This window comes from Osmerus mordax, chromosome 19, assembly GCF_038355195.1.
Source record: "Osmerus mordax isolate fOsmMor3 chromosome 19, fOsmMor3.pri, whole genome shotgun sequence".
NCBI classification, from domain to species: domain Eukaryota; kingdom Metazoa; phylum Chordata; class Actinopteri; order Osmeriformes; family Osmeridae; genus Osmerus; species Osmerus mordax.
In genome coordinates, this window is record NC_090068.1 from 4,771,543 (window position 1) to 4,798,401 (window position 26,859).

The following is a 26,859-nucleotide window of genomic DNA, read 5'->3' on the forward strand; positions in this document are numbered from 1 at the left end:
AGACAACAGTTTATGCTGCGCTTTTGAGCACCGCGTGCATATTTTCTTTTACTCATGTCTCTACCGTCATCTAGCAGAACGTAGCCTAATGATTAGCATTTTTTAAATGTGCGCGTTCAATAGGCGTAATGGCGCAAAAGGCACGTAAGATACGCAAAAGCCATTGTTGCCAGATTCAGAGATTTTGAGACGATTGAGCCTATTTAGATCTGTTACGTTGCCTACATTACGGAATTCCTTTACCTGGCAGTTGAAACTTGGGGCTCTCAAGGAGCGCCCTCAAAGTGTTTTCCTTGTTTTTTTTAATATGTATTTTTTATATAGGCCTAGTCTTTTTTTTGATATGCAGGACGGGGCCCTTAGGGCATGGGGGCCCCCCCGCCTTGCGTGGGCTTCCCAGCCGCCACTGTACATACATATAACCACACACACAAACACCTACACACAGACAGATGTACATACAATATTACATACAGAAAACCACATACACACACATGTACGCATACACACACACACAGACATACACATATACGCATACACACACAGACATATATACAATCATACATACATATAACCACACACACCAACACACACACCTACACACAAACATATGTACATACAATGTTACATACACGCACCAAGAGAGATGTACAGGCACGCAGGCAGACACGCCTTCACATGTGTTTCAGTTCCTGTGTTTCTGTACTATAGAGCCTGTATAAGTACTTCATGCGGGTGGTGCCCTCGGACGCCCAGCAGGCCAGAGCCATGGTGGACATCGTGAAGAGGTACAACTGGAGCTACGTGTCTGCCATCCACACCGAGGGTGAGAGCACTACTTCTTCTCCTCCCTGTCACCACGCAGGAGTAGGCTGTTTTCCTCAGAGTGTGAGTGTGTCGTGTGTGTTGGTGGGTGTATATGTGTGTGTGTGCGTGTGTCTGACTGTGTTGTGTGTGTGTCTGTGTGTGTCTGGCTGTGTTGTGTGAGTCTGGGTGTGTGTGTGTCAGGCTGTGTGTGTGTGTCTGGGTGTGTTGTGTGGGTGTGTGTGTATATGGGTGTGTGTGTGGATGTCTCTGCAACTCTCTCTGCCTCAGCATGAAAACAGGTGCCACGGTTTGTTCCCTGCTTCTGGAATGAAATGTTGCCACCAACACACAAAGATATCCAACAGAGTTTTCCGGTGTTCTGCTATTTTTAGCTATCCAACAGTAACAAATATCTCCTCTATATTGGCAGTTCACAACGATGTTAGGTACTACAGTAGTACCCTAGCAGTGCATAGCAATTATGCACCAGTATGTATATTTATGTTGTGTCACCATGGAGACCAGATTCTATCATTAGAAATGGAAAAAAGCATTAGAGATTGAAATCTTGCATGTTTGTGTGTATGATCTAGTTCTCACATTAGCATTGTGTGGACAAGGAAAATTGATATGAGACTGACAATCTTTAAGGCTGTATGTTGTGTGTTAAACTGTTTCCACATGTATGTGTGTGTGTGTGTGTGTGTGCCCACATCCCTTGGAAATCTGATAATCCACAGCTCTCAAAAAAACGTCATATAGAAAGTCAATTTCATCTACACTGTCCATGTACCAGAACCCCTCACACACATTTTATATTCCCTTCAATGTACAGTATGTGAATATTATGTGGCAAGCTGTCTGTAACACTGACATCCATTTTTGTGGCATTTTGACTTCATACACACACACACACACAGGCACACACACACAGGCACACACACAGGCAAACACACTTACACACTGCTGGCACAGTGGCCTAATGACATACTGCTCACAGACCTACACAATGACACACACACACACACACAGACACACACACTGCACAGTAAAAATAAGGACAAGTGCACCAGATAGAGAACTGAGGTGAGAAGAGGTATTTAGGGTTGAGGATAAGGACTCAGTAACTGGTCACTGTCTGCCTTGTTTATCAGGCTGTTCAATAGAGAGAGTGTTTAAGGTTTTTGTTTCCTGAACAGGCTTTCAGGTAGAAAGCAGAGACTTTTCTTACTTTTTTGTACATCTCTGTCTCTGTCTCTGTCTGTCTCTCTCTCACACACACACTCCCCAGTAAGTGATCAATGGAGAAAAGATAATTAAATCCCATGGTAGGTGATATAGTGCTCAAAGGAAAGGCATTTACAGTAATTAACAGGCGCCTGCACACTATAACTGTGAACCAAATTCAGGCAGGGGAAAATAACATTGTTATGTATTTGAATTGGATTTTCAAGATCAGACGATTGTCACTCTGACAGAAATTAACAGTCTGGTTTAAACAGGATTAAGAACAAGACTAGGAACACGCTGGATAATCCCTTCTGTATTGCTACAACTTTCTGGGGATGGACGTAGTGGGTTTTGACCCTCTGACCCTCTTGGTAGGTAACTTGTGACCACCTCAGGTGTGTCACAAGGGTGGCTGTTCTAGGCAGGATTGTTTCATCCCCAGCAACAGGGATGTGTTTGTTGAACACATGACTAAAATGCCAATGTTAGCATCTTCTCAGAAAAGCTTTTTACAAGAAAATAAAGACAAGGCTTTTTTTCTCGTCCCGTGGGTGCTTGTGCGAATACATACGCATGTCACACACACCCACACACACACACCTGCATGCACACACATACACGCACACACAGAGAGAGCTTGGTTCATTGTATTCCTGGGATTTTGTAACCCTTTAAGGCCGTTTAAATTTGGTCTGTAGTACTTGTAAGTCCCTCTCCAGCGGGATAACAGTGTAATCCTGTTTGGGTGATAATTCCTTTTTTTTTTTTTTATTGATGCTTAGTAACAATACAGAAATGCAAATGACAGCATACAATATACTTGTACAGCAGTACACTAAAGTATATACAGAGAATACAACAGAAAATACATAGAAATAAATAATAAACACGATAATTCCTTTTTCCAAGCAGGAAGGCTAAGCGTTATGACATCATGGATGACAGACTGCCAGTTCACAACAGTGGATTTAACACTGAGCTTTTGTAGTTTGATGTAGTGAGTGTGCTCGCACACACAAACACAATGAGGCGTAAGTAGTGTAACTATAAGGGATATAACCTTGTATCTTTCAACTGAGACACTGAAACCCAATCATACCCCCAGAGTGAGGATGGATTTCCAACAGAAACGAGGTGACCTGGTTTTCATGGAAACTGGGGAGTCTACCCCTGACAGTTTAGTGAATAGGGACACCACATATTCTGGGGCAAAGTGTTGGCATTCCACCAGTGTGTTTACATGCGCACGTGTATGTATTAGCGTACATGCACCTGCATTTCCAAGCATGCGTGTTGTCTAATGTAATCAGTCATCTGATATGTGAACAAAACATATAATTAAATGTGAACGTACAACCTTAAAATATGTGATCACCAATCAAAACCTCTTGCTCAGTTCATCAATCAATCTGTCTCTTGCTGAGCAGTGAGGACATTTGTTGGTGAATCGAATAATCAACAATTGGCCTTAGAAAGAAGACTTCTCATACTAAACAGTAGTGTATGCCAATCAGTATAACCTGGCTTTTTCTCGTGTGTGCCTCTGTCTCCCTGTCTGTATGTCTGTATGTGTGTGTGTGTGTATGTATGCATTTCTGCTTGTCTGTCAGTTTTTTTCTGTTTTTATGTCTGTCTGTCCCCCCTCCCCCTTCCCCCCCACCTCCCCAGGTAACTACGGGGAGAGCGGCATGGAGGCCTTCAAGGACATGGCGGCCCGGGAGGGCATCTGCATCGCCCACTCAGACAAGATTTACAGCAACGCGGGCGAGCAGGGCTTCGACAGGCTGCTGGAAAAGCTGCGCGGCCACCTGCCCAAGGCACGTGTGGTGGCCTGCTTCTGTGAGGGCATGACCGTCCGAGGCATCCTGATGGCCATGAGACGCCGCCACCTGGTTGGAGAGTTCTTGCTTGTGGGGAGGTGGGTGGAAGAACGTAGGCGCGCATGCACACGTACAGGCACGGGCGGAGGTGTCTACACACACACACACACTCACACAGACATACAAGCATGGGCTGAGGTGGATACATAGGCACCCGTGCATGGAAACACACCGATGTGGCGTTCACCCTCACATGCTTTCGGAGACGCATACAGACAGGCACGCTTGCAAATTGTTTATGCTTTCACATGCACGCACACACACACAACCAGGACATATGCTGTGTGTTTTACCGTGTACAGAACCAACTGGTTCTTTCACCTCCGGGCTTTCACCATTCAACCTTCTCCACATCTCCAGCACCATCAAACAGGCTGTATCCATGGTTACCGACCCCATCTTCAACATCACCTTCATGTTCACCATCTTCATCCTCACCCGGTCCTCGTCTCGTCAGCCTTCATCGCCCTCCGTCTCATCTGCAGCAGAGGTCTTCCTGTCAGGTAAAAGTTTTCATCTCTCTTTAGAAAACTGTCACACTTTGCGGTGGAACCATCGTCATGACAACTAGCTGAATTGGGTCACGTGACCTTTCCTTACCAGGTTGTCTAGCAGACAAACGTTTGATGTAGATTTGTTGTTGGCAGATATGTACGGCAATGTGTCTGGTTAGCTAGGTCAGCCACTATAAAACAATTTATTGACAAAGCACTTGTGTTTGACATTGCAGTGTCTGTCCTTTATATTATGCAAAATTAATGTGTCATACTCACTCTTAGCTGTGCGTATGTTGTCTCTGTGTCCGAAAAACAATATTATGATGAAAAAGGAAATTATGAAGATAATTATGATACTGAAGGATTAATACTGCACCATCCCTAAAAATACCCCTTTGTGGAAAATTACCGATTCCTTAAGAGCAGAGAGAGAATTTTTCCTCAAGGCGATTGTCACCATTAGAAATGACATACTATTCATAGGATACCTTCATTTGGAGTGAAGGATGGTTTGAGGGGGGTTGGAAGGGGGAGATGGAGGGAGGGAGAGAGAGAGAGAAAGAGAAAAAAATTAGAGGAAGAAAAAATGAATTAAAGACATTGGAGGGAGACAGAGTTGTCTTGTGCGTTTCAATCTCAGACAGTATGGCACGCTTTATTTTAAGGTCTCCAGTTTGGTCGTTTCCCTGGAGCTCTCTAAAAGTCTCTTCTCATTAGGAAACACATATGTAGGCTGTCTTCCATCTCTCAAATGTGACAGCAGAGACCATGGAGTGACCTTGAACTAAATTCAAGATACTGTATAACCAACCCCAGCCAGCCTATCCAACACTAACCGTATGGCTACAAGCTCAGATACTGCAGGTCTGGACTTATGCTGCGTTGACCAGGTTAACAAATGGTTGACTGCTATGAAGACCATTGTTGATATACCAAGCATGTATTTGGCTCTTTGATTGATAAATGTCTATATACTGTTCTGATGTTGAGAGAATTGGAGGAGAGAGACTTTGTTCTTTGTGAGTGTGTGTGTGTGCTTGTGTATCATTGTGTTGAGTGTGTGAGAGGAGAGAGGAGACCTGTTCCTTCGGGAGATTGAGTTCTGTTTATCTATGCCAGTTCTGAATATTTAAAGGCTGTCTATTTAAGAAAATGGTGTCAGGGTCTCAGTACCCTGCTGTTAGCAAGTGTGTATGTGTATGTGTGTGTGTGCACTCGCACAAACCGAAACTTGTGTATTTGTGTATACAAGCCAAACAAGTGCATAGCAGTGGATCGGATTCTGAAAAATGCTGAATGAAACAATCTGCATAGACACACACACACATTTACGATCCATACTAGTGTCGTCTAACTTGATAACACTTGTTGCTATTATTAAGTGAGACAGAGCTAACGTGCCATGCTCAACCTCTCAGCCCCCCCAAATCATTCACACAGGTCTGCAATTATCTCTCTCTAAAACCACACAGTAGCACCAGAGTTAATGACTGTTTTCACTAGCCCTCGTTTCCTACTGTACGTACCATGTTCCTGAACCAGAGAGTGATTCATGCTGAGCGCTCAAATCCTGTTTACCTGGAATTACCTCAAATCCTTCCTTCCTTTCTTCATTTCTTCCTTCCTGTCTTCCATCCTTCCTTCCTGCATCCTTTCCTTCCCTCCATGCCTCCTTCTTAACCCTCCCCTTTTATATTTTAATGGAAGTTGCTTAGAGCACAGAGCCTCTGTCCTACAGTACCTGTGGAACAAGAACGATAGATAGGGAGGTATCATGTCAGGTCCGAGTCAGACGAGTCAGCCACTGAGGATTACAGCTCCTCTGTGATCACCACCTATCTTCCATCTCCCACCCAATGATTGACCAGATCAAACATTCCTTAATGTAACTTCTGAGGAAAAAACGCTTTAATTGACATTGGTCAGTGTAGCAATGATTTACAATGCTTGCTCTGCAGTACAAGCACTTTTATGTCCAGAGGCAAGGTGGTATCCTGATGCACATTGCTGTATGGTATGTCTGCTTTCCTATGACAACATTTCCCTAAATAGTTTCTGGCCTATTCCATAATAACTACCCTTATCTCTGTTTCCTCATATAGTGCACTTCACAGCTCTCCACTCCCCTCTTAGAGCTACGAGTTGGCATGAAAGTTGATAGTTGCAGAACTGTAGGTGGTTAAACAGGAGGCTGTGTGTTTGTGTGTGTGCGTGTACATGTGCGTGTGTGTGTTTGCGTGCGTGTGTGTCAGTGCCGTAGGTGGATCGGGAGCAGCGAGCTGCCCTTCTCAGGTCAGTGTGTGGGCTCTGCGGCTCTCCAACGCGCCGACAAGTGATTCAACCCATCCACCACCACGGCTCCTCTCTCTCTCTCTCTCTCTCTCTCTCTCTCTCTCTCTCTCTCTTTCTCCCTGTTTCTCCCTCTCTCTTCCAGTGTCTTTCTTTCTCTCCTTCTCTCCCTCTCTCTCTCTGTCTCCTTCTCTCCCTCCCTCTCTCTCTCCCTCTTCCTCTCTCTCGTTTTTCACATCCATCTCTTTTCATTCCCATTCCTCCCCCCGCGCTCCCCCTGAAAAGATGTGTTACGAAAGCCTCTCCTCTCCCTCACCCAGGGGGATGGAGCCTCACACAAAGCCCACCCACACAGGCTGTTGTGTAATGCGAGCTCTGCTGGGTTATCTAAGTTCCCTGACAGGCTGGTACTGTACACGCCGCTGTCATGTTGACGTCCGACGCAGGAAGCTGTGGGGGGGGGGGGGGGGGGGGGGGCGCATCCAGACGCATGTGGAGATAATTGTCACTGTCTGGTCTCCTAACAGAGGAACAGCTCAATGTCTAGACCCCGACGTCTCTCCTGAGAGCACCAGAAATGCAGTGTGGGTCGCTTTGAGAGTATTTTAAATTGACAAGTGAATGTTCTGTAATCCTAGATTTGAGAGCACAACTATCTACAAGATTGTTTGGGTTTTGGTTGTTAGACACCTGCCTGTAGGTGTCTGTGTGCATCATTACATTTACATTTATGCATTTAGCAGACACTTTTATCCAAAGCGACTTCCAAGAGAGCTTTACAAAAGCCAAGAGCATAGGTCACTGATCATAACAACGAGATAGCCACAAACATTGCGAGCAGTCAAAACATGAAGCATACATTGTGGAAAACCAAATAAGTGCCAAAGGGAAGAACCATAAGAGCATGCAGTTAAACACGTTACAATTGAACAACATGAAACTCCCCACAAGAGTGCAAGAGTGTACCTGTAGAAAAAACAATCAACAGTAAAATATTTCACAGCGAGTACAAGAATTTGAAACCGTTACAACTAACCAACAAGAGCAACAAGTCTCTCAATACGAGTCATTGTGATCCTGGAGGAAACTAACATCAGGTCCAGCCAATCATTCCTAAGTGCCGTTGTACTACCGGAACAAATGCGTCTTGAGCCTTTTCTTGAAGGTGGGGAGACAGTCAGTGTCCCTGATGGAGGTGGGGAGTTGATTCCAGACAGTTGGGCCAGACAGGAGACAGTTGGGCCAGACAGGAGAAGAGCTTGTGTTGGGACCGGGTGCTCTTGAGCGGTGGGACCACCAGACGGTTGTCAGAAGAAGACCGTAGGTGGCGGGGGGGGGGGGGGGGGGGGGTGTAAGGCTGGAGGAGAGACTTGATGTAGTCGGGTGCAGTCCCGGTCACTGCTCGGAAGGTCAGTACCAGAGTCTTGAATCTGATACGGGCCGTGATGGGAAGCCAGTGGAGGGAGATGAGGAGCGGGGTAACATGGGAGCGTCTGGGTAGATTGAAGACCATACGGGCGAGGTTCAGCTGGAGGTGGTGCTCGGTCATCCAGGCGGAGATGTCTGTGAGGCAGGCCTCGATCCTAGCTGAGATCCCCGGATAAGTCTGGGGGAACGACAGGTACAGCTGCGTGTCGTCAGCATAGCAGTGGTAGGAGAAGCCATGTGAGGTGATGATTGGTCCAAGCGAGGTGGTGTAGAGGGAGAAGAGGAGGGGTCCAAGGACGGAGCCCTGTGGGACACCAGTGGAGAGCTGGCGGGGGCCTGACACTTTGCCTCCCCAGGAGATCTGGTAGGATCTTCCCGACAGGTAGGATGAGATCCACTGAAGTGCAGTGCCAGTGATGCCCATCTCAGAACGTCTGGCCAGCAGGATTTGATGGTTAACCGTATCAAACGCTGCAGAAAGGTCCAGCAGAATGATGACGGATGACCTCAAAGCCGCTCTGGCAGACTGGAGGGCAGTGGTGACTGACAGGAGGGCAGTTTCTGTGGAGTGGCCAGTCTTGAAGCCCGATTGGTTGGGGTCAAGCAGGTTGTTCTGAGAGAGGAAGTTTGACAGTTGGTTAGATACAGCGCGTTCAATTGTTTTAGAAAAGAAGGGTAGTAGTGATACTGGTCTGTAGTTCTGGAGGACGGCTGGGTTAAGGGAGGGTTTTTTGAGTAGAGGGCTAACTCTGGCCTGTTTGAAGGCAGAGGGGAAAGTGCCGGAAGTGAGAGAAGAGTTAAGGACATGGAGAAGAAAAGTTATGATTGAGGGAGAGATGGTTTGAAAGAGAGGGGAGGGGACTCTCTGCCTCGGACAGGGGAGAGAAAGAGTTTAGACATTTAGTTGGGTTAGTCATAGAGGGTGAGTGGGTAGGAAAGGTGGGTTCAGGGAACCGAATGCTAATGTCAGCAACTTTTTTCTCAAAGAAGGAGGAGAAGTCGTCTGCTGTCAGGGTGGAGGGGGAGGGTGGGGGAGGTGGGTTAAGCAGGGTGTAGAAGGTATAGAAAAGTTTGTGAGGGTTTGAGGCAGATTTAATTTTGTTCAGGAAGTAGTGGGTTTTAGCATCAGTTATGCGGGCAGAAAAGGATTTGAGGAGGGAGTGATACTTATCGAGGTCCAGACCGTCTTTGGACTTGCGCCATCTCCTCTCAGCTGCCTGAAAGATGGACCATTCTTCACGAATCACATCCGTGAGCCACGGGCAGGAGGGAGAAGATCGCGCAGGCCTGGTTGACAGGGGACAGAGAGTGTCGAGTGATGCAGTTAGTGTGGATAACAGGGTGTTGGTAGCAGTGTCAGTGGGGTGGGACATAAACTCGTCAATGGGAGGGAGGGAGGATGTTACTCTGGAGGAAAAATGGGAGGGGGATAGGGAGCGGAGGTTGCGGTGGAAGGTTACGAGGGGAGGGGAGGTAGGAGGAGTTGGAGGGAGAGAGACAGAGAATTGGATGAAGGAGTGATCAGAAATGTGTAGTTGGGTTACAGAGGTTAAGTCAGTGATACAGTTACGTGACAGGATGAGGTCGAGCTGTTTTCCTGCTTTGTGGGTCGCCGGTGTGTTCAGCAGCTTCAGGTTGAAGGAAGTCAGAAGAGACTTGAAGTCGACGGCCTGCGTTCCTTCGAGGTGGATGTTGAAGTCCCCAAGGAGTATCATACTGGCTTTCTCGGTCTCCTCCCCCCATTGATGTTTTTTTGGGGGACTTTAGCCAAAGTCAACCTAAAAAAATAAGTATGTGTTTATTTATGGGTTGAAAAAATGTTTAAAGGTTAACGTTAGAAAGAGCAACACAATGTAGTTTAGCTTGACTGCTCTGAACTATCACTTCCTGTCTCTGTCTCTCCCTTTCTCTCTTTCTCTGTCTCTTTGTGTTTCTGTCTCTATTTCTGACTACCATTCATGTCTCTCTCTCCATCCCTCATTTCTCCTCCTCTCCTTCTCCCACTCCCACCATCCTTCCCCTCCTCCCTCACCCACTCCCCTCCTCCCTCCCACTTCCTCCCTCCCCTCCACAGTGACGGCTGGGCAGACAGATATGATGTGACAGACGGCTACCAGCGCGAGGCCGCGGGGGGGATCACCATCAAGCTCAAGTCGGCCTACGTGACCTGGTTCGACAACTACTATCTCAACTTGACGCCGGAGGTGAACGTACGCAACCCCTGGTTCCCGGAGTTCTGGCAGCATCGCTTCCAGTGCCGACTGAAGGGACACCCTCAGGAGAGCAGCAAGTTCAACCGTACCTGCAACAGTGAGTCCACACACACACACAAACACACACAGTTGGTACACCAATGCATACACTCAGACTCCCTTTCACTGTCATGTTATAAATTATAAACACTCTTCTGTAAAGAGTTTTGTTTGTGTGTGTGTGTGTGTGCACAGAAATTGAGTCTTTACGTCACCAGTATGCCCAGGACACTAAGATGGGTTTCGTCATCAATGCGATCTACTCTATGGCATATGGACTTCATACCATGCAGCAAGCACTCTGCCCTGGGTACAAGGTGGGTGCCACCTTGAGTGTAGTGTTTGTGAGAGTGTGAGTGTGTGTGTTTACTCTGCTCTCTCCCCGGCCCCAGGGTCTGTGTGAAGCCATGCGGCCCATCGACGGACGTAAGCTGCTGGACTTCCTGATGAGCACCAACTTCACCGGTGTGTCAGGAGAGATCATCCACTTTGACCAGAATGGAGACTCACCTGGCAGGTGAAGGATACACACACAGATAGACAGAATGACCGACAAAATGACAGACAGACACACAGACGAACAGACAGACAGAATGACAGATAGAATGACAGACAGACAGGCAGACAAACAGACAGAATGACAAACAGACAGACAGAATGACAGACAAACAGACAGACTGATGGACAGACAGACATACATACTAACAGACAGATAAGTGCAATTGTTGACAGGATAAGGCATGTGAAATTGGGATGCTCACTGTGCTACAATAATGAACCATTGTCACACTGTTAGAACTGTGCATTCCTTGATTATCTGCTGCCCCTACTTACATACACTTTAGTATGTCCCTTTAGGTAAAAGCGCCTGCTAAATGAATACATGTAGATGATGTGTATGTGTGGGTGTGGATGTTCACGCGGATGTCTGCAGGTATGAGATCATGAACTTCAAGCACATGGGAGAGGAGCAATACAGTTACATCCACGTGGGTAGCTGGGACCAGGGAGGCCTCAGGATGGACGACGAGGAGATCTGGACCAACAACAACACCATCATCCAGTCAGTCTGCTCTGAACCCTGTCTGAAGGCCCAGATCAAGGTCAGGAGACCACCAGAGACCAATCATGATCACGGCCTAACAGGAGGAGGGATGATGACCGTGTGTGTGTGTTGCCTAGGTGATCCGTAAGGGCGAGGTGAGCTGCTGTTGGACATGCACGCCGTGCAAGGAGAACGAGTACGTGTTTGACGAGTACACGTGTCGCGCCTGTGATCTGGGCGCCTGGCCGACAGATGACCTGACGGGTGCGCGGTGCCACTCCTTGTCTCTCCTCTTGTTCTCCTTCTCTCTTTCTCCCTCTTCAACCAACATCCCTCTCTCTCTCTCTCTCTCTCTCTCTCTCTGTCCCTGTCTCCATAATTCCCTTTCTCTATCTATATCCCTCTTGCTTCCTCCCCCCCCAAAAAATTGCTTTTCCCCTCTCTCTCTCTTACCTTTAATTTCTGTGAGGTTATCACTATGGAACATGAGTCGGAATGTGGGTCAGAAAGGCAGAGAAGGACAATGTGGCACAGAACACACCAGGGGTTTATCCAAACACACTGACACACACACACACACACTAAAACACAGCCACACACTGAGATACAATCACACACACAAACATTCAATGCAGTTTTGATGATAAAAACAGCACTAATTTAACATTTGCCACTTCCTCTCCTCTCATCTCTCCCTTTTCTCCCTTTCTTTTTTCTCTCTCTTGGCTCCTTCTCTTGGCTCTTGGCTCTCTCTATCCTCCCTTGCCCCCCTCAGGTTGTGAGCCTATCCCGGTACAGTATGTGCGCTGGGGGGACCCAGAGCCAATCGCTGCGGTGGTCTTTGCGTGTCTGGGCCTCATGGCAACACTCTTCGTCACCTCCATCTTCATCAAGTAACCCCGCCCTCTGTTCTTCAGTCACGTGTCCTTATTTGTTCATTCAAATATATGTATGGATGTACAGAAGTCTTGTGCATGTCTAGACATAAATGTGCGTCGGTTTACACGTGTGTCAGTGCATGTGTGTGTGTGTGTTTCTACACCTGTATGCATCTCATGACATGTCATATTTAGTGTAATTACTATAACTGTAAATAGTATGCATTTACATATCTTGATATACAGTGTAAACTAAACATAATAACGTAATGAAATTAGGCAATTTAAGTCAAACAAGTCACAACTAGAGAGGGTACAATTTCTGGGGGAAACTGAGGTGTGCTTGCGTCGGTTGCTGAGGGGTCAGTTTTGTTCCTTAAATTTTACCACTGATATTTCTGTATATTTTAAATAGGTGTGCACACTTATTATTTATGAAGATGGAATAGATTAAAAAGCATACATTTGTTGCTGCTCATTTACACTTGAAAATGCTAAGATTGAAGTGTAGAATGAAACAGGGTTCTCTTGTAATTTCCCTTAGTGCAAGAGGGAATGGTGATAGGCTATGTTGCAGCCTCATGTCACACTGGTGACACGGTTTAAATTGCAGGTTCTGACCTTTGGGCTACAGTCACACCAGTCAAGATACAGAGGACACAGAAAAATATGCTTTAATAGATCCAACCTGATAAAATTTACAACAGTAAAAACATAGTCTTTCTGTCCTTTAAAAACCTAGGAGGGGTGTCTTTCGTAGTGGTCCTTTGGCGTATGCCAACTCTATTAATCGCCGCTGCCGGTTCCGTATAATACCGCTCCGTTCCGCCATAGCCCACCTCTTGCGACGCGTGGAGCGAGCCCCCTTTACGCCTGGGACACGCTGGCTGCGAAGCGCCTGGACGCGCCGCGCAGCGCCACGATCGGCTACGACTGAGCAAAAGCTGTTCACACCAGACGCGCATTTCTCCGCGCCAGTCACTAAGCCTTTCAGCTTCTCTGAGCTTTCCTTTACACTGACATGGTACATAAACATGGCATTGGCTATATCCCAGCCTTGATCCTTATCTACGTTGTCCTTGTAAAATTGTTACTGACATACAACAACTCCCTGTGCTTTTCAACTTCGAGAATTCATTTGATGCTGATTTTAGAAATCTACTTGGGGGTTCTCTCTCGGCAGGCTATGTCTGCTTGTGTGTTGTGTGCAACGCGTGACAACTCGTTTCTCTCAAACAAACAAAACAACTACGGGCATGCTAGCTCAACGGATCTATCCGTTTATTTTCATTAGTTTTCATCAGGGTAACCACATGTAAAGGACGTTCGTTACCAACATTGTGTAATTATAAAGTCTACAACTTTACAAATGTTCACCGTAGTCTACAATTAATGGAGTAAAATCTTAATAACACGTTTTTTAATTCAAATATATCAACTAATATGGTGTATTTCATCATCCTGCAGCCGATTTCGCAAGCGTCTCGCGAAAAATTTTGACCAGCTGCTGAAACGATCGCTGCAATCGCAGGCAATCGCAGGCAATCGCAGGCAATTGCAGCCAGTGTGGTCGGTCCCATTTGATAACATGGGCGCCGAAAGAAAAAAGGAGGTGCTTCCAGGCGCGTCGCAGCAGATCACAGCCGATCGCAGGCAGTGTGTCCCAGGCGTTAGGCGTCAGCAGTCGAGCCGTAGATGCATCCTAGATTCTGGGTGCAGTAGGTTCGTCAGACAGCCAAGCCGCGGTTGTGACCCAGGAGTCTAGTTGCGGGCAGCGGAATCCAGCTGGTCGCTTCCATAGATATATGGTCGCTTAGTCCTGGGCCTAGTTGCGGGCAGCGGAAACCAGCTGGTCCCTTCGTCCGGTCGTAAACGTGTTTTTTATTTTTTTTATGAAGCTCCGCCCCTTCCATTTAGTCCACAATCCTTTTTAAAGGAGCCCCTGCTATTGGCCAACCAATCAGTGGAAGACGTAATTAGGAGTGATAGGCTGTGTCACTGTCAACTGGGGGGTTCGCTCCCCCCATCCTTGTTGTCTCCAAACACTGCATTGCACATATCATAATACAACAGCACACAAATGATACCATGCAATAGTCACAGCAAACAATATGAAATCACCAACGCAAACAAAAACATCTCAAATCATAATCAAACCCAACTAATGTTAACTCACTGATGTTTTCAAAACAAAGAAATTGGGCAATCCTGTGTAAAAAGAGTCCTAACCCTATATCTAACAACGTTGTCACTGGCAGGATCTCAGATGGAATTGCTATTCTAACAACCATCTGCAAACTGAAAATATGCCCAAAAAACTTAAATAAGCTTGAAATGTAATTATGGAAAACTGGCTATATACTGGCTGCCTAGCCTATAACAAGTTTACTAGAAGCGATCATTGTCAGTAACAAAGTCCCTGTCTGAAGAGACTCGGGTCTCATTTGACCGGCTAGAGTATCCGCGTGCAAAATAGTGATGGGTCGTTTGCGAACAAGTCAGCTCAAAGAGCCGGTTCTGAACGATGTGAGCTGGCTCGCATATTACATTACATTTAGTCATTTAGCAGACGCTCTTATCCAGAGCGACTTACAGTAAGTACAGGGACATTTCCCCAAGGCAAGTAGGGTGAAGTCCGCGGAGTTCGCTTATACCATGGTCACTTGCCAACTATTTTTTTTACACGTTAGCCAACTCAGATATTTCTAGTCCGCTCAACTCATAGAACCAACACTGGCTTTCCTTTGGATGAGCCATTAGCCCAAAAGCTAACGTTATGCTAGCAAGATTAAAAGGCAATAACGTGTGTACTGTTGACAAACAGTAAATATAATTTTACAGTATGTTTGACAAAAAGATTTGCTAGCTAACCAGCCACGTCACTGTCCCAAAATCAATATCAAGATTTTCACGAACAATTAAAGTATCGGCCATATACTAGTAGCCTACTAGGCTACTGTACGGCCGCAGCCTGTGGAGCGAGTTGAATAGAAAATGGATGTGAGATGACCGCATCAAAGTTTACATTTTCTCCAAACAGTAATTATAATTTGACAGTATGTTTAACAACAAGATTAGCCAGCTATCGAGCCCTGTCATTGTCCCCAAATAAAATCAAGATTTTTAAGAACAAAATAATCGGCCATGTGTTGCTGGAGTTGCCGCTACTGTCCTGTTGGCCACAGCCTGTCTGAAGTAGATTGACTAGCAAGGTGAATAGCGAATGGGATGTGAGATGAGCGGTTACGTGACACTGACACACTACATTCAGAAAAGTAAAATTTTTCAAATAGGTTAAAATTAGTGCTGTCAAACGATTAAAATATTTAATCGCGATTGATCGCATTAATGTCATAGTTAACTCGCGATTAATCGCAATTAATCGCACATTTTTATCTATTCTAAATGTCCCTTGATTTATTTTTGTCCCATTTTTTCCTCTCATTTTAATGCTCTTAACAACATGGAAAAGTGGATTGGATTTCTTAGTTAGTGCAAATGTTTTTTTGTTTTTTTTTGATTGAAAACAACATAGCAACATTGCCTGGCTTTGACGAGGGGGCGGAGAATTCGCATCAGCTGTGTGCTTGGCCATCAAGTAGTATTTCAGACGTGCAGCGATGATAGCTCAGTTCACAACGACAAAACACACAGATGGATTTGGTCTTGTCAATGGAACCATTTGGCAGCTTTTCAAAAGTAACCTTTCCATTCAGAATCTTATTGGCATCCATTTCGGCGTATCGCGCTCGCTATCCACTCAAAACGTAACGTTAGCCTACTACTCTTTAGCCGGCTCGCAAGCCCAAACAAGTGTGTGCGGCATGCCTGTTGTTTTGTTTCCGGTCTAGCTAGATCCGGTGTGGTGTTGTCGTTTTTCTAACGTCAGTAGTCGTTGCAACAGCATGTGAAAAAATTGTAACGTTTGCTAGGCCAAAAAGAACGTTAATCTCGCGATAAAACAATTAATGCAGTTAAAATGGGTTTGCGTTAACGCCGTTAATAACGCGTTTAACTGACAGCACTAGTTAAAATAAATATTGAAGTCACTCATTGTTGTAAATACAAGTTAGCTTGTTAAAGTCTTTCAAAATTGTAAACGGAGGCTTTGACTGTGTCCCTGTTGTTATGGTTACTTATTTCAGACACTTTGTACCATAGACATATATACGTCTATGTATATATGTCTATTCTATGGCTCTCTCTCTAATTTTTTGTTTAGTAATTTGAATTCTGAATTCGAAATGGGAGACAAAAAAAATACACACTGCTGGCTGTTAGATTTTTTTAAAGTCGCCTTTCTGTTTTAAAAAGCCTTTGAAACTGTCATTGACGTCATACACATGGCACGACCAGAGCTACTGCTTTACGGCAAGCTCTGGTCACTTCCTTTTTTCTCTCAAGGCATCGACAACACAGCTGACAGGTTAGGCTCTCCCTGTCAATACACATGCTAGAAAGAGTTTTGGCTTGCTAATGTTGTTGCTAATGTTGCTGATGCTCTGACATTCTGATTCCGCTAGGGATGCCATCAAGCGGGAGCTCTGGCCGTAGTCAGTCCTTCACTAACCAATCAGCATTCATTAGCAGAATGCTAGCGTGTTATGGGCAACAACGACTCACCCTGTAACAAATCAAAAGGACATAAGTACTCGTTCATTCAACTTTCGACCTATAATCCATGTTGAACATGCAAAAACTACAATCAAATCGGAGATTTGTCAACGACAATCAGGCGAAAGAGACTAATTTAGCCGTTTAGCTCCATAGACTCTCATTCAACATGCACTCGCTCGCGATCACTCCCAGTGGAACTCTGGTGGAACTGCAGCCAAATTCGGTACAATGGGGCTTAATAGGAAGTGGCAAGGCTCTCCTTAAACAGGCTCTGGTGGCAGTCCTATATTAGACATGCTCTGCTGTTTATCAATCCACGTTTTTCTCCGTTCTTGTGTTCTTGCGAACTCGGTTGACGTCATCTTTCATTGCCCAAGTACGGTTCCAATCCAAAGAACACAAGTCACCAAGAACGCCAAAAATACCCGGAAATGTTCTTGATCCGCCCCTTTTATCGAGGATGCATCGGATGGTGACTTGGCCAGCGAGAACGCACATGATTTCCCAGAAGTCATTGCAAGATGTCAGGAGAGGTGGACAAACTTCATAACTTTAAATTTTTACTATTCATATTTCAGCTAAACGGTACGCGAAAATCAGCATCTGAATTCAAATGTGAAGAAAAATGGGCAGTGTAGTCGATGAAAATGTGTTTATTTTATTGATGAAACGGCTACTTTGTAAATTTGCTCCGACTTTTCGATAACCTAGGGAGTCCGGGGTATTGTGCAATAGCCAAGAAAACCTAGCCTGGCTCTGCCCTCCTACGTACTTTCGCTAAATTTTGATTTTGCTTCTGTACTAGGTGTGGCCATGAGGTAAGTAAGTCAGATGTCTCCGGTTAATTTTCTACCGGCCAATCAGCGAACAGAGGGAGTGGATGAGAACAATTACGTTGATGTCGTGCACTAGTTTGTGTTGTAGTTCCGTAATGGCGGCGGAGAAAGATGCGAGCGAAGCCATTCGGTCCGTTGTGGCAATGCTGCCGAATATCCATAAGCTAAAGCCAGAGCAAGAACAAGTTTTGCTGAGTTTTGTTGGTGGCCATGATGTTGTGGCCCTCCTCCCCAACGGGGTTCGGTAACAGTTTGATTTTCCAGTTACGGCAGCTAGCTCTGTTACAGTAGTGGTGAAGGAATTGGCGAACGCTAGCGATTGGTTATGGCAGATCAGAGTGGCTCTGGGCAGATCCAATAGTTTTAAACTTCAACAGAGTACCCGCCTACAAGGAAGTCAACGCTTGTCAATGGAGCGAGGCCAGACTCTCTGTACAAATGAAATGTACGAGTCTGGTTAGGACCAGGCTAAAGAAAACCCGCATATCAATTCATTCTCCGTCCTTGCGGTCTTGCAAGACCATTCTCGCATGGACGCTTGCAAGAACGTTCTTCAAAAGATTGTACTTGCGTTCTTAGCGTTCTTCGGATTGATAAACAGCCATTCTCTGGGTCTACTGTGGAAATGATTATGGGTGCATTGCGGTTTGCTATACGTTAGTCCCAGCCAGCCGTTAACAGTGATTGTTTCTAAAGTAATTTCAACTATAATTTAACTAAAACTGGTTTGTGTTTAAACATATGTTGTTATTTATATTGTTATTATTATTGTTATGAAATGTAATTGCGGAGCTCTGGTACCTGTTGCGCTGTTCGTGGCTTACTAACAACCAGACTAACCAGACTGCATTTACATTTACATTTATTCATTTAGCAGACGCTTTTATCCAAAGCGACTTCCAAGAGAGAGCTTTACAAAGTGCATAGGTCACTGATAATAACAACAAGATAGCCACAAAAACATTGCGAGTAGCCAAAACATGAAGAACACATTGTGAACAACCAAAGTAAGTGCCAAAGGGAAGAACCATAAGAGCATGTAGTTAAACAAGTTACAATTAAACAACATTAACCGCTATAAGTGCAAGTGTACCTGTAGAAAAAAACAAGCAACAATAATAAAAACAATATATCACAGCGAGTACAAAAATTTAAATCAGTTACCACTAACCACAAGAGCAACAAGTCTCTAAGCAAGAGTCATTGTGATCCTTGAGGAAACTAACATCGGGTCAAGCAAACCATTCCTAGGTACCGTTGTACTCCTGGAACAAGTGCGTCTTGAGCCTTTTCTTGAAGGTGGAGAGACAGTCAGTGTCTCTGATGGAGGTGGGGAGTTGATTCCACCACTGGGGGGCCAGACAGGAGAAGAACTTGTGTTGGGACCGGGACAGATTTAGTTGCAGTACTGCCAGTAAAGGTGGGATGCAAGTGTTCATTTAGGAATTTTTGTGGGTTAGTAGTGCCCTGGTCCAGCAACACATGATCACCCAGCCGTTTGTATTTCACCTGACGATGAAACTAAAACCCAGGACCGGTGATGTGGACTTTAAGGCTCTGACTAGGCTCTATGTCTGCTTTAAGGTAGACAAGGTTGTGTCCCACCTCCTTTATTAAAACGTGACCGATTTTATTACTGTGGAGGTACTGATGAAACTCAGATCTTTTCAGGTTATTCATCGCTTCACCGTCCGTAGCAACCGAGTTAATAAAGTAGCTAAACATGCTAGTCTAGATAGTAAAAGGCAGAGGTATAATCACATTGTCCCGTTTGAGGTGTACGTGTTCCCACATGTTTTATTTCCGACTCAGGTGGCTGAGCGGTGAGGGAGTCGGACTAGTAATCCGAAGGTTGCCAGTTCGATTCCCGGTCATGCCAACTGACGTTGTGTCCTTGGGCAAGGCACTTCACCCTGCTTGCCTTGGGGGAATGTCCCTGTACTTACTGTAAGTCGCTCTGGATAAGAGCGTCTGCTAAATGACTAAATGTAATTTCCCAAGCGCTGAAAGAGAATTAGTGGGATTGTTTATGACCGTTATTATGGCAATCGCCGGCTCCGGAAGTCGCGCCCATAATTCAGGAAATGGATCATGGGAGCTAGGAATAATGTGGATAAGGAAAAATAATTGACCATAGAACGTTGGGAAGCCTCATTCAAGTGAATGGAGCATTTTACAGCATTAAGAAGAGCCGTGTAATAAAAATATATAAATACACTGTGGTTAAGGTAGAGTATGATTTAATCCATTTAATAAGTAGGCCTACTGTTTTAACGCCAATAATAGTCAAACTATCGCAAACTGAATTATTGAAAATAATTAAGAGCCATTTGGGAGCCAACAGAGCCAGGTGTTTTCAGTGAGCCAGAAAACAAAGAGACAGAATGCCCATCACTAGTTGTAAGTAGGGAAAAGCACATTCAACTTTGTCAGCTTCTCTTTCAAATAAAGGCTATTCAGGCTTTTTAAATTAAGCCTAAAACCATGCCAAAGGCAAGCACACCCAAATAAATATATATGAGAGAGAATATAGGTTTTGCCTTGCCAAGGGCACACACACCCAATAATACATTTGTTTACACATCTTCAGAATCAGGGTTATGGCCAAGTAGGTTTTCACGGCTGGTGTGTGTGCGCGCCCGTGGGTGCTGTGTGTATGTCTAGGTTCTGGGACACTCCGGTGGTGAAGTCATCCAGCCGGGAGCTGTGCTACATCATCCTGGCTGGGATCTGTCTGGGCTACCTGTGCACCTTCAGCCTGATCGCAAAGCCCCACGTGGTCCACTGCTACCTGCAGCGTCTGGGCATTGGCCTCTCCCCAGCCATGAGCTACTCTGCCCTGGTCACCAAGGTAAGGGGCCTAGGAGGTGCTAATGTCTCAGGAAAAAGAAGGTTCTAGATGGATTCTTCCTGAGGGGGAAGACATCCAGATTAATTCTTCATGAAGTTTTTGTATTTCGGAGAGTGTAGGATATAGGGAGCAGTCGAGTCCCCCATTAATCATTAATAATTATTAATCTGGAAATTGAGATGAATGCTGCAGGATTTTGACCATAAGCCTGCCCATGGATGTCGGTGGGCAAAAGATGCCCCAAACAGAATGTCCAGTATTCTTCAGATCGACTCTCAACAATCGCAATATCTGGGTTTTCTATAGTGTAAGTGTCCTCCAACAACTGTTAAAGATGTTGTTGGAGACTGTTGTGGATAACTTCCTTGTTGTTGGCCCCAGACCAACCGTATAGCACGTATCCTGGCCGGCAGCAAGAAGAAGATCTGCACCAAGAAGCCCCGCTTCATGTCGGCCGCAGCCCAGCTGGTCATTGCCTTCCTGCTCATCCTGCTGCAGCTGGGCATCATCGTGGCTCTCTTTATCATGGAACCGCCACAGGTAAGGAATGTGTGTGTGTGTGATGGTGTAAAAGTGTGTGAAGGTGTGACCCACCTGAGTGTGCGTTTGTGCATGGGATTGTTTGTCCGTCTTTGTCTGTGCCCCGTATTGGTTGTTTGCTTGTGTGTGTGAGAAGTAGGACTGGATCTCTAGGGATCTCTGTGGGGATAGAGGGCCATTCCTAGTACATGCTCCCTTTCCCTCCAGGTAATCTATGACTACCCCAGTATCCGAGAGGTGCACCTGATCTGTAACATGACCACGCTGGGGGTGGTGGCTCCTCTGGGCTACAACGGCCTGCTGATCCTCAGCTGCACCTTCTACGCCTTCAAGGTGCTCCGCTGCACTACACCCACACACACACACACACACCACAGACTGTCACAGTGAATAATACACTGCGCTGGGATAGCATTCCTCCTGCTGTCAGCACATTCTATCTCTTCTTATTCCATTCTCTCTCTCTCTCTTTCTTTTTCTGTGACGTTTTACTGCTCTCTTCTCTCAAACTCACTTTTCAGTCTTTTTCTGTGTTTTTTCCCCTTTTTCTCTTGCCAGTCTCTCGTGCTCTCTTCATTACTCCTCTTTTCTCTCTTCCTCTTGGCCCACCCTGTATTTTTCACAGACTCGAAACGTGCCCGCCAACTTCAACGAGGCCAAGTACATTGCCTTCACCATGTACACCACCTGCATCATCTGGCTGGCATTCGTGCCCATCTACTTCGGCTCCAACTACAAGATCATCACCATGTGCTTCAGTGTCAGCCTGAGTGCCACCGTGGCCCTGTGCTGCATGTTCGCCCCCAAGGTTAGCCATCAGCACCGTCGTCATCATCGTTCATTCTGACCATCACTATTGCCTTCGACATCATCCTGTGAATGTTGATGTGTTGGTCATTCTTTTTGTCGTGGTTGTCGTCACCATATCGCCAGCCTCATCTTTGCGCCATTTCAGTCTTTCTCATCAATCTCCTCATCATCCTCACAACAGTTACCAACATCGGTATCTTCATCATCAGCATCACCACAGCCGTCATCTTCACCATAATCCTCCTCTCCATCATTATCATCCCCATCATAGGGTCTGCGCTGTGGTTGCATAGAAACAGGGTCTTGCTGTTTTCTGTCTGATTGCAGGTGTACATCATGCTGGCCAAACCGGAGAAGAACGTGCGCAGTGCCTTCACCACCTCCACCGTGGTGCGCATGCACGTGGGCGACTCCAAGAACGCCACCAACGTCGCCAAGCCCAAGGCCACCAGCAGCATGGCCAACTTCTTCAGGCGACGGGGCTCTGGGCAGGACATCAGGTAGGGCTTGTGAAGGTGATGGGATGCACTGTGGCACAGAGACTTGAGGTGGTGCTGGGTGGAGTCCAGCAGATGGACTTTCCAGCAGGCAGGCTGGGATGTGAGTGCATTGGTTTGTCAGTCTGTGCTGCACATCTCACAGTACGATTTCCCATTGAAACTTCACTCGACTTTCTAGTCCATTATACCGGCCAATCAACTGACTCAAAAGAATTTAATAAGGAATTTAGACCAGAGTCCTGACATAGACAGATGCTATTCTAGAGCACATTAGCATGGCTATTAAGACTACCTCAGAGAGTGCCCACAGCGGAATCCATTAGCTGACGGAGCAGGTGAAGCTAGCAGTATGAAGACTTTCCCCAGAGCTGAGAGCAGGCTTTTGCATTTGGGTTGACTGTTCCCTCGGGAGACTAAGGCCCTTGAAGTGGTGCTCTGAGAATTCTCTTTCCAGGGAAGGAGGGAGAGAGATGGAGAGAGTATATAGAGAGAAAGAGAGTGAGAGAGAAAGAGAGAGAGAAAGGAAGAGGCCACGGATTGAGGGAGAGGGATGGGAGCGGTAAGAAGGAGAGGAGTGGAGGAGGAGATTTGAGGGAGAACAACCGGGGGAGGTAATAATTAGGTCCCTGAACCCCTGGACGAATGGGCGGGATTTCCCAGCTGTCAGTCACCCATTGTTGTGTCTGTTTGATGTGTGGGTAGAGAAACATCGTAATTCTGCGCGTTGATATGTATATAGCTCTGGTCCTTTCTTCTCCAGTGGAAAATCTCCTCACAAAGGGTATTTGAAATGCAGCTAACAAAATGCGGTGTCAAAATCGTTAATTGTTGTCTTTATATGGCTTGTGGTCTCTGTGGTTAATTGAGCATAATAAGATATGTCTGTTTTATGGATAGGTACAATCAGTTGTGAAGACACCACAGTGGTTCTCGATTGATGAGAACCAACTTGAGAAATACCTCTGAGAACCTTTTAGAATCCTTGAAGAACCCTTTTGGTTCCAGGTACATGACCTAAAACCCTTTTGTGACCCTGTTTGTATACAGCCTAAATGACCTGTAGACAGGGTGTAGCGATGAGGCTTTGCTCTCCACCTACTTTCTCCCCGTTTACATTTTCTGTCCGTCAGCTCCAATGGGAAGTCAGTGACGTGGGCCCAGAACGAGCGTGGCTACAGGCCCAACCTGTGGAAGAGGATCTCTATCCACATCAAGAAGAAGGAGGAGGTCAACCAGACAGCCATAATCAAGCCCTTCTCCAAGGGAGCCGACGTCCCGCCTGACACTGGGGTCAAGGTGGAGTACGAGGAGGCACAGCAGGGGGCGGAGAGCTACCCCCCTGCTGGCTACAACACCAGCACCTCCCCCGTTGTCAACCTGCCCACCGTCAGCCAGCGGGTGAGGGGTCCCGGGGGTAGCCAGATTGGGGGTGAGGGGGAGGATGCACTGAAGCACCCTCCCTATTTGTCAGAGCTCTCGCAGCGCGCTGGCAGTAGGGGAGCTGGAATGACGGGAGTTGGGTCTCTTAGCCGTGGGGTTGGTGTGGGAGCGGGGGCTGTTAGCCGTGGGATGAGTGTGGGAGCTGGGGGTGCTATGAACGTGGGGGAGATGGCTGTTGGGGTCGGTGTCATCGGGAACCAGCCGCAGGGCTCCACAATCATGGACCAGATCAGCTGTGTGGTTAACCGTTTTACTGCCAACATCAGCGAGCTCAACAATATGATGCTGCCGGGTTCTCCACCAGGGGGCGCCTCTGTCGCCCCTGCTCCTGGCCCCACTTCCCTGCCCCCTGGAGGTGGTCCTGCCTCCTCCCGCTCCCCTCCCTACTGCCTGCCCAAGCCTGGCCGCCCTCTGCCCTCCACCGTCACCACCTACGCTGAGGTAGCCACCGTCAATGCTTCCTGTGGAAACCGCTTGGTGGGCGGAGTTTACGAACATGTGGGCGGAGCCAACGGGAGTAGCAGGGCATCGCCGGGTGGTCTGACGGACAGCATCGGGGGAATGTCCCGTTTCTCGGCAATGAGGACCGCAGATCTTCTGGAGGAGCTGGCCGCCCTGAGTCCCCCGTCCCCGTTTAGAGACTCGTCCATGGGTTCCACCAACGGCTCTCCCCCCTCCCTCTCCCTGGCCACGGAGGCAACCATGTGTGAGCCCTGCGACAACAAGTACGATCGGCTGGTACTCAGACACTACAGCCAGAGCTCATCTTCTCTGTAGACTCTCCCTCTCTTCGTTCTGTTCACAGTTTCTATCTCTCACATCTCCAGTTCCTTCTCCCTGAACACTGAAAAACAATGCCTTCTAAATGGACTCAATAGGGAGAATATATTATAGGCCATTTGTCAACATGAAGATGGATTGTGTTAGCTACGTGTATTTTTTTTAATTTTGACCTCTAGTTGTGTTGTTGAAGACAGAGGGTGGAGCGATTTGACTACTCATGCTGTACTTGGAAATAGACTTTTAAAATACTTTGGATATATAGGGAAATCTCCAATTCTACCCAGTAGGTCAAACCCCAAAACTTACTGCCAAACTCCCTCTTCACCAATGAGAACTCTCCTTACTCACTGCCTCAAACACTGCTAGGAAGAGTGAGGGTCACTGGGGGTTGGAGGTCAAAGGTGAGCCATATCTGGTGTTTTTCACTACAAAGCCGTATTGTTAAAACACCACAGACAGACTTTATGCAATCTACCTTTCCTTGTTAACCTTTTACACTAACACAACATTGATGCTTGAGTTTCAACAAGGCTCATTCTTTTTGTCACCCATGAGTGTGATGTGTACAGAATGACACCAGTCACTCTTCAGAACTTGTTAATGTTGGTTGGTTGGTTCTGCTTGGAGGTTGATGTGATGGTACTAGTGTAGTAGGCTTTGTGGTGTCCTGGGTTAACTTCGCCCAAGACAGTGGCGCATGCCCCACACAGACTTTGGTAGACCCCATCATGCCTCTTCTCTCTTTCTTTTTGATGTGACTTACTCAATTCAGTAGCTGAATGTACAGTTATCTAATCACTTTGAAACCACACGGACCAAAACAACCTTCCATCTCAGGATGAGTTCTTGACCAAAATACTCAGACGTAAACTGCTTTGAATTACTGATTTTGTGTGCTACTAAATGCTGGCAAAACGTTATCCTGACTTGCATGATTGTAAGGCCTTTTTGGAGTTAAGTGTTATTTGTTATATTCTTCGCTTTTTAAACAGATATTCAGATTAGTTTCTATAAACAATATTCGATTTTTAAAGGAACAGATAGGTACAGGCTGTGTTTGTGTGCAGATTTTATTAAATGTTTTCTATTTAGTGACTCTTAACCCTTGGAATAACCTTGCCAGTTTGTAATATTATGAGAAACCTCAACTAAAAAACGTATGTGAACTTTTTGCAAACTGTGAATTTTGAAAGGAAAAATAATATCATTATGTGCCAATGAGAGATATGCTCAAAGTCTCCTTTTTTGCTAAAAATCTCTTTTTACTAAAAGTACTTTCTAATCCAGATGTTCATTTTTAAATATTAAGTATGATTGAAAAGCATTGAGAGCAATACAACACAGACATTTCTCTTCAAGGGGCCAAATTATCAAACACATGTGGCCAAGCTTGCCTTTTAAGACTGCTCCTGATGGATTACTGTCTGTCTTCATGGCTGAGGCAGTGTTTGCATCATCTATTCTGTGCAATATTTGTATTGGATAGGAGTGAAACGTTAGTTCCATATTTGCATGCATTTCAGTGTCAATAGCAGATATCTAAGTGCATATATTCAGTCAAGATCTTTTGAAGGTCTAATCTATCCATCTTTCTATTTATCTGCCTTTCTGACCAACAGAGATTAGAATATAGCTAGTCAAAGCTGTCATGTTTGATGTTGTATTTTTTTTACTACATATTTCTTTCTATAAGGCAAAATGGTATTTGTAAAATCAATATTGGATTATGTGCAGTGCAGTAACATGTTGGTTTACTGGAAGGCTATTTACACTTGTGTTCTTATTATGAAAATGACGTGTCATGATTTTACTGCACAAGGCTTAATAAATGTAATTTTAAAAGTGTCCGGGCAAGTAGTTATACCTCAGAGTGTGAAGTGACTCTATTTCTCTCTCTTCTTTCATTCTTTCTTTTTTTCTCTTTCTTTCTTTCTCTCTCTCTCTCTCTCTCTGTGTATGTGTGTGTATGTCCATCCTCCAGGACATGCTCTGACCTGAGAGCTCCAATCACATCTTCATAATTACATGAGCCCACAAGTTTAATTATCTTCATCAAATGTAATTCTCAGAGTTTTTACCAACCAGATATACCTTTAACATAGCCTCATAATGTGTGCACATAATGCTATAGCAACTCAATGTCTTTCCGTTGTGCGTTGGAGTGTTTTGGAAAGGT

The 26,859-nt window shown here is 45.8% G+C and overlaps 1 protein-coding gene across 1 annotated transcript in view; it reads left to right on the forward strand.

Moving 5' to 3' along the window:
• LOC136963524 (metabotropic glutamate receptor 5-like) overlaps positions 1 to 26,497 on the forward strand; it is a 29,394-nt gene extending 2,897 nt beyond the window's left edge. The window contains exons 4-17 of the mRNA XM_067257676.1: positions 712 to 826; positions 3,706 to 3,955; positions 10,206 to 10,441; positions 10,579 to 10,700; positions 10,776 to 10,900; positions 11,318 to 11,486; positions 11,566 to 11,692; positions 12,204 to 12,321; positions 20,424 to 20,610; positions 20,992 to 21,150; positions 21,358 to 21,483; positions 21,776 to 21,958; positions 22,288 to 22,460; positions 23,591 to 26,497. Coding sequence (XP_067113777.1) covers positions 712 to 826; positions 3,706 to 3,955; positions 10,206 to 10,441; positions 10,579 to 10,700; positions 10,776 to 10,900; positions 11,318 to 11,486; positions 11,566 to 11,692; positions 12,204 to 12,321; positions 20,424 to 20,610; positions 20,992 to 21,150; positions 21,358 to 21,483; positions 21,776 to 21,958; positions 22,288 to 22,460; positions 23,591 to 24,677 — 3,177 coding nt within the window. The 3' untranslated portion in view covers positions 24,678 to 26,497. The remainder of the gene's footprint in view (positions 1 to 711; positions 827 to 3,705; positions 3,956 to 10,205; positions 10,442 to 10,578; positions 10,701 to 10,775; positions 10,901 to 11,317; positions 11,487 to 11,565; positions 11,693 to 12,203; positions 12,322 to 20,423; positions 20,611 to 20,991; positions 21,151 to 21,357; positions 21,484 to 21,775; positions 21,959 to 22,287; positions 22,461 to 23,590) is intronic.
• The last annotated feature ends 362 nt before the right edge of the window (positions 26,498 to 26,859 follow it).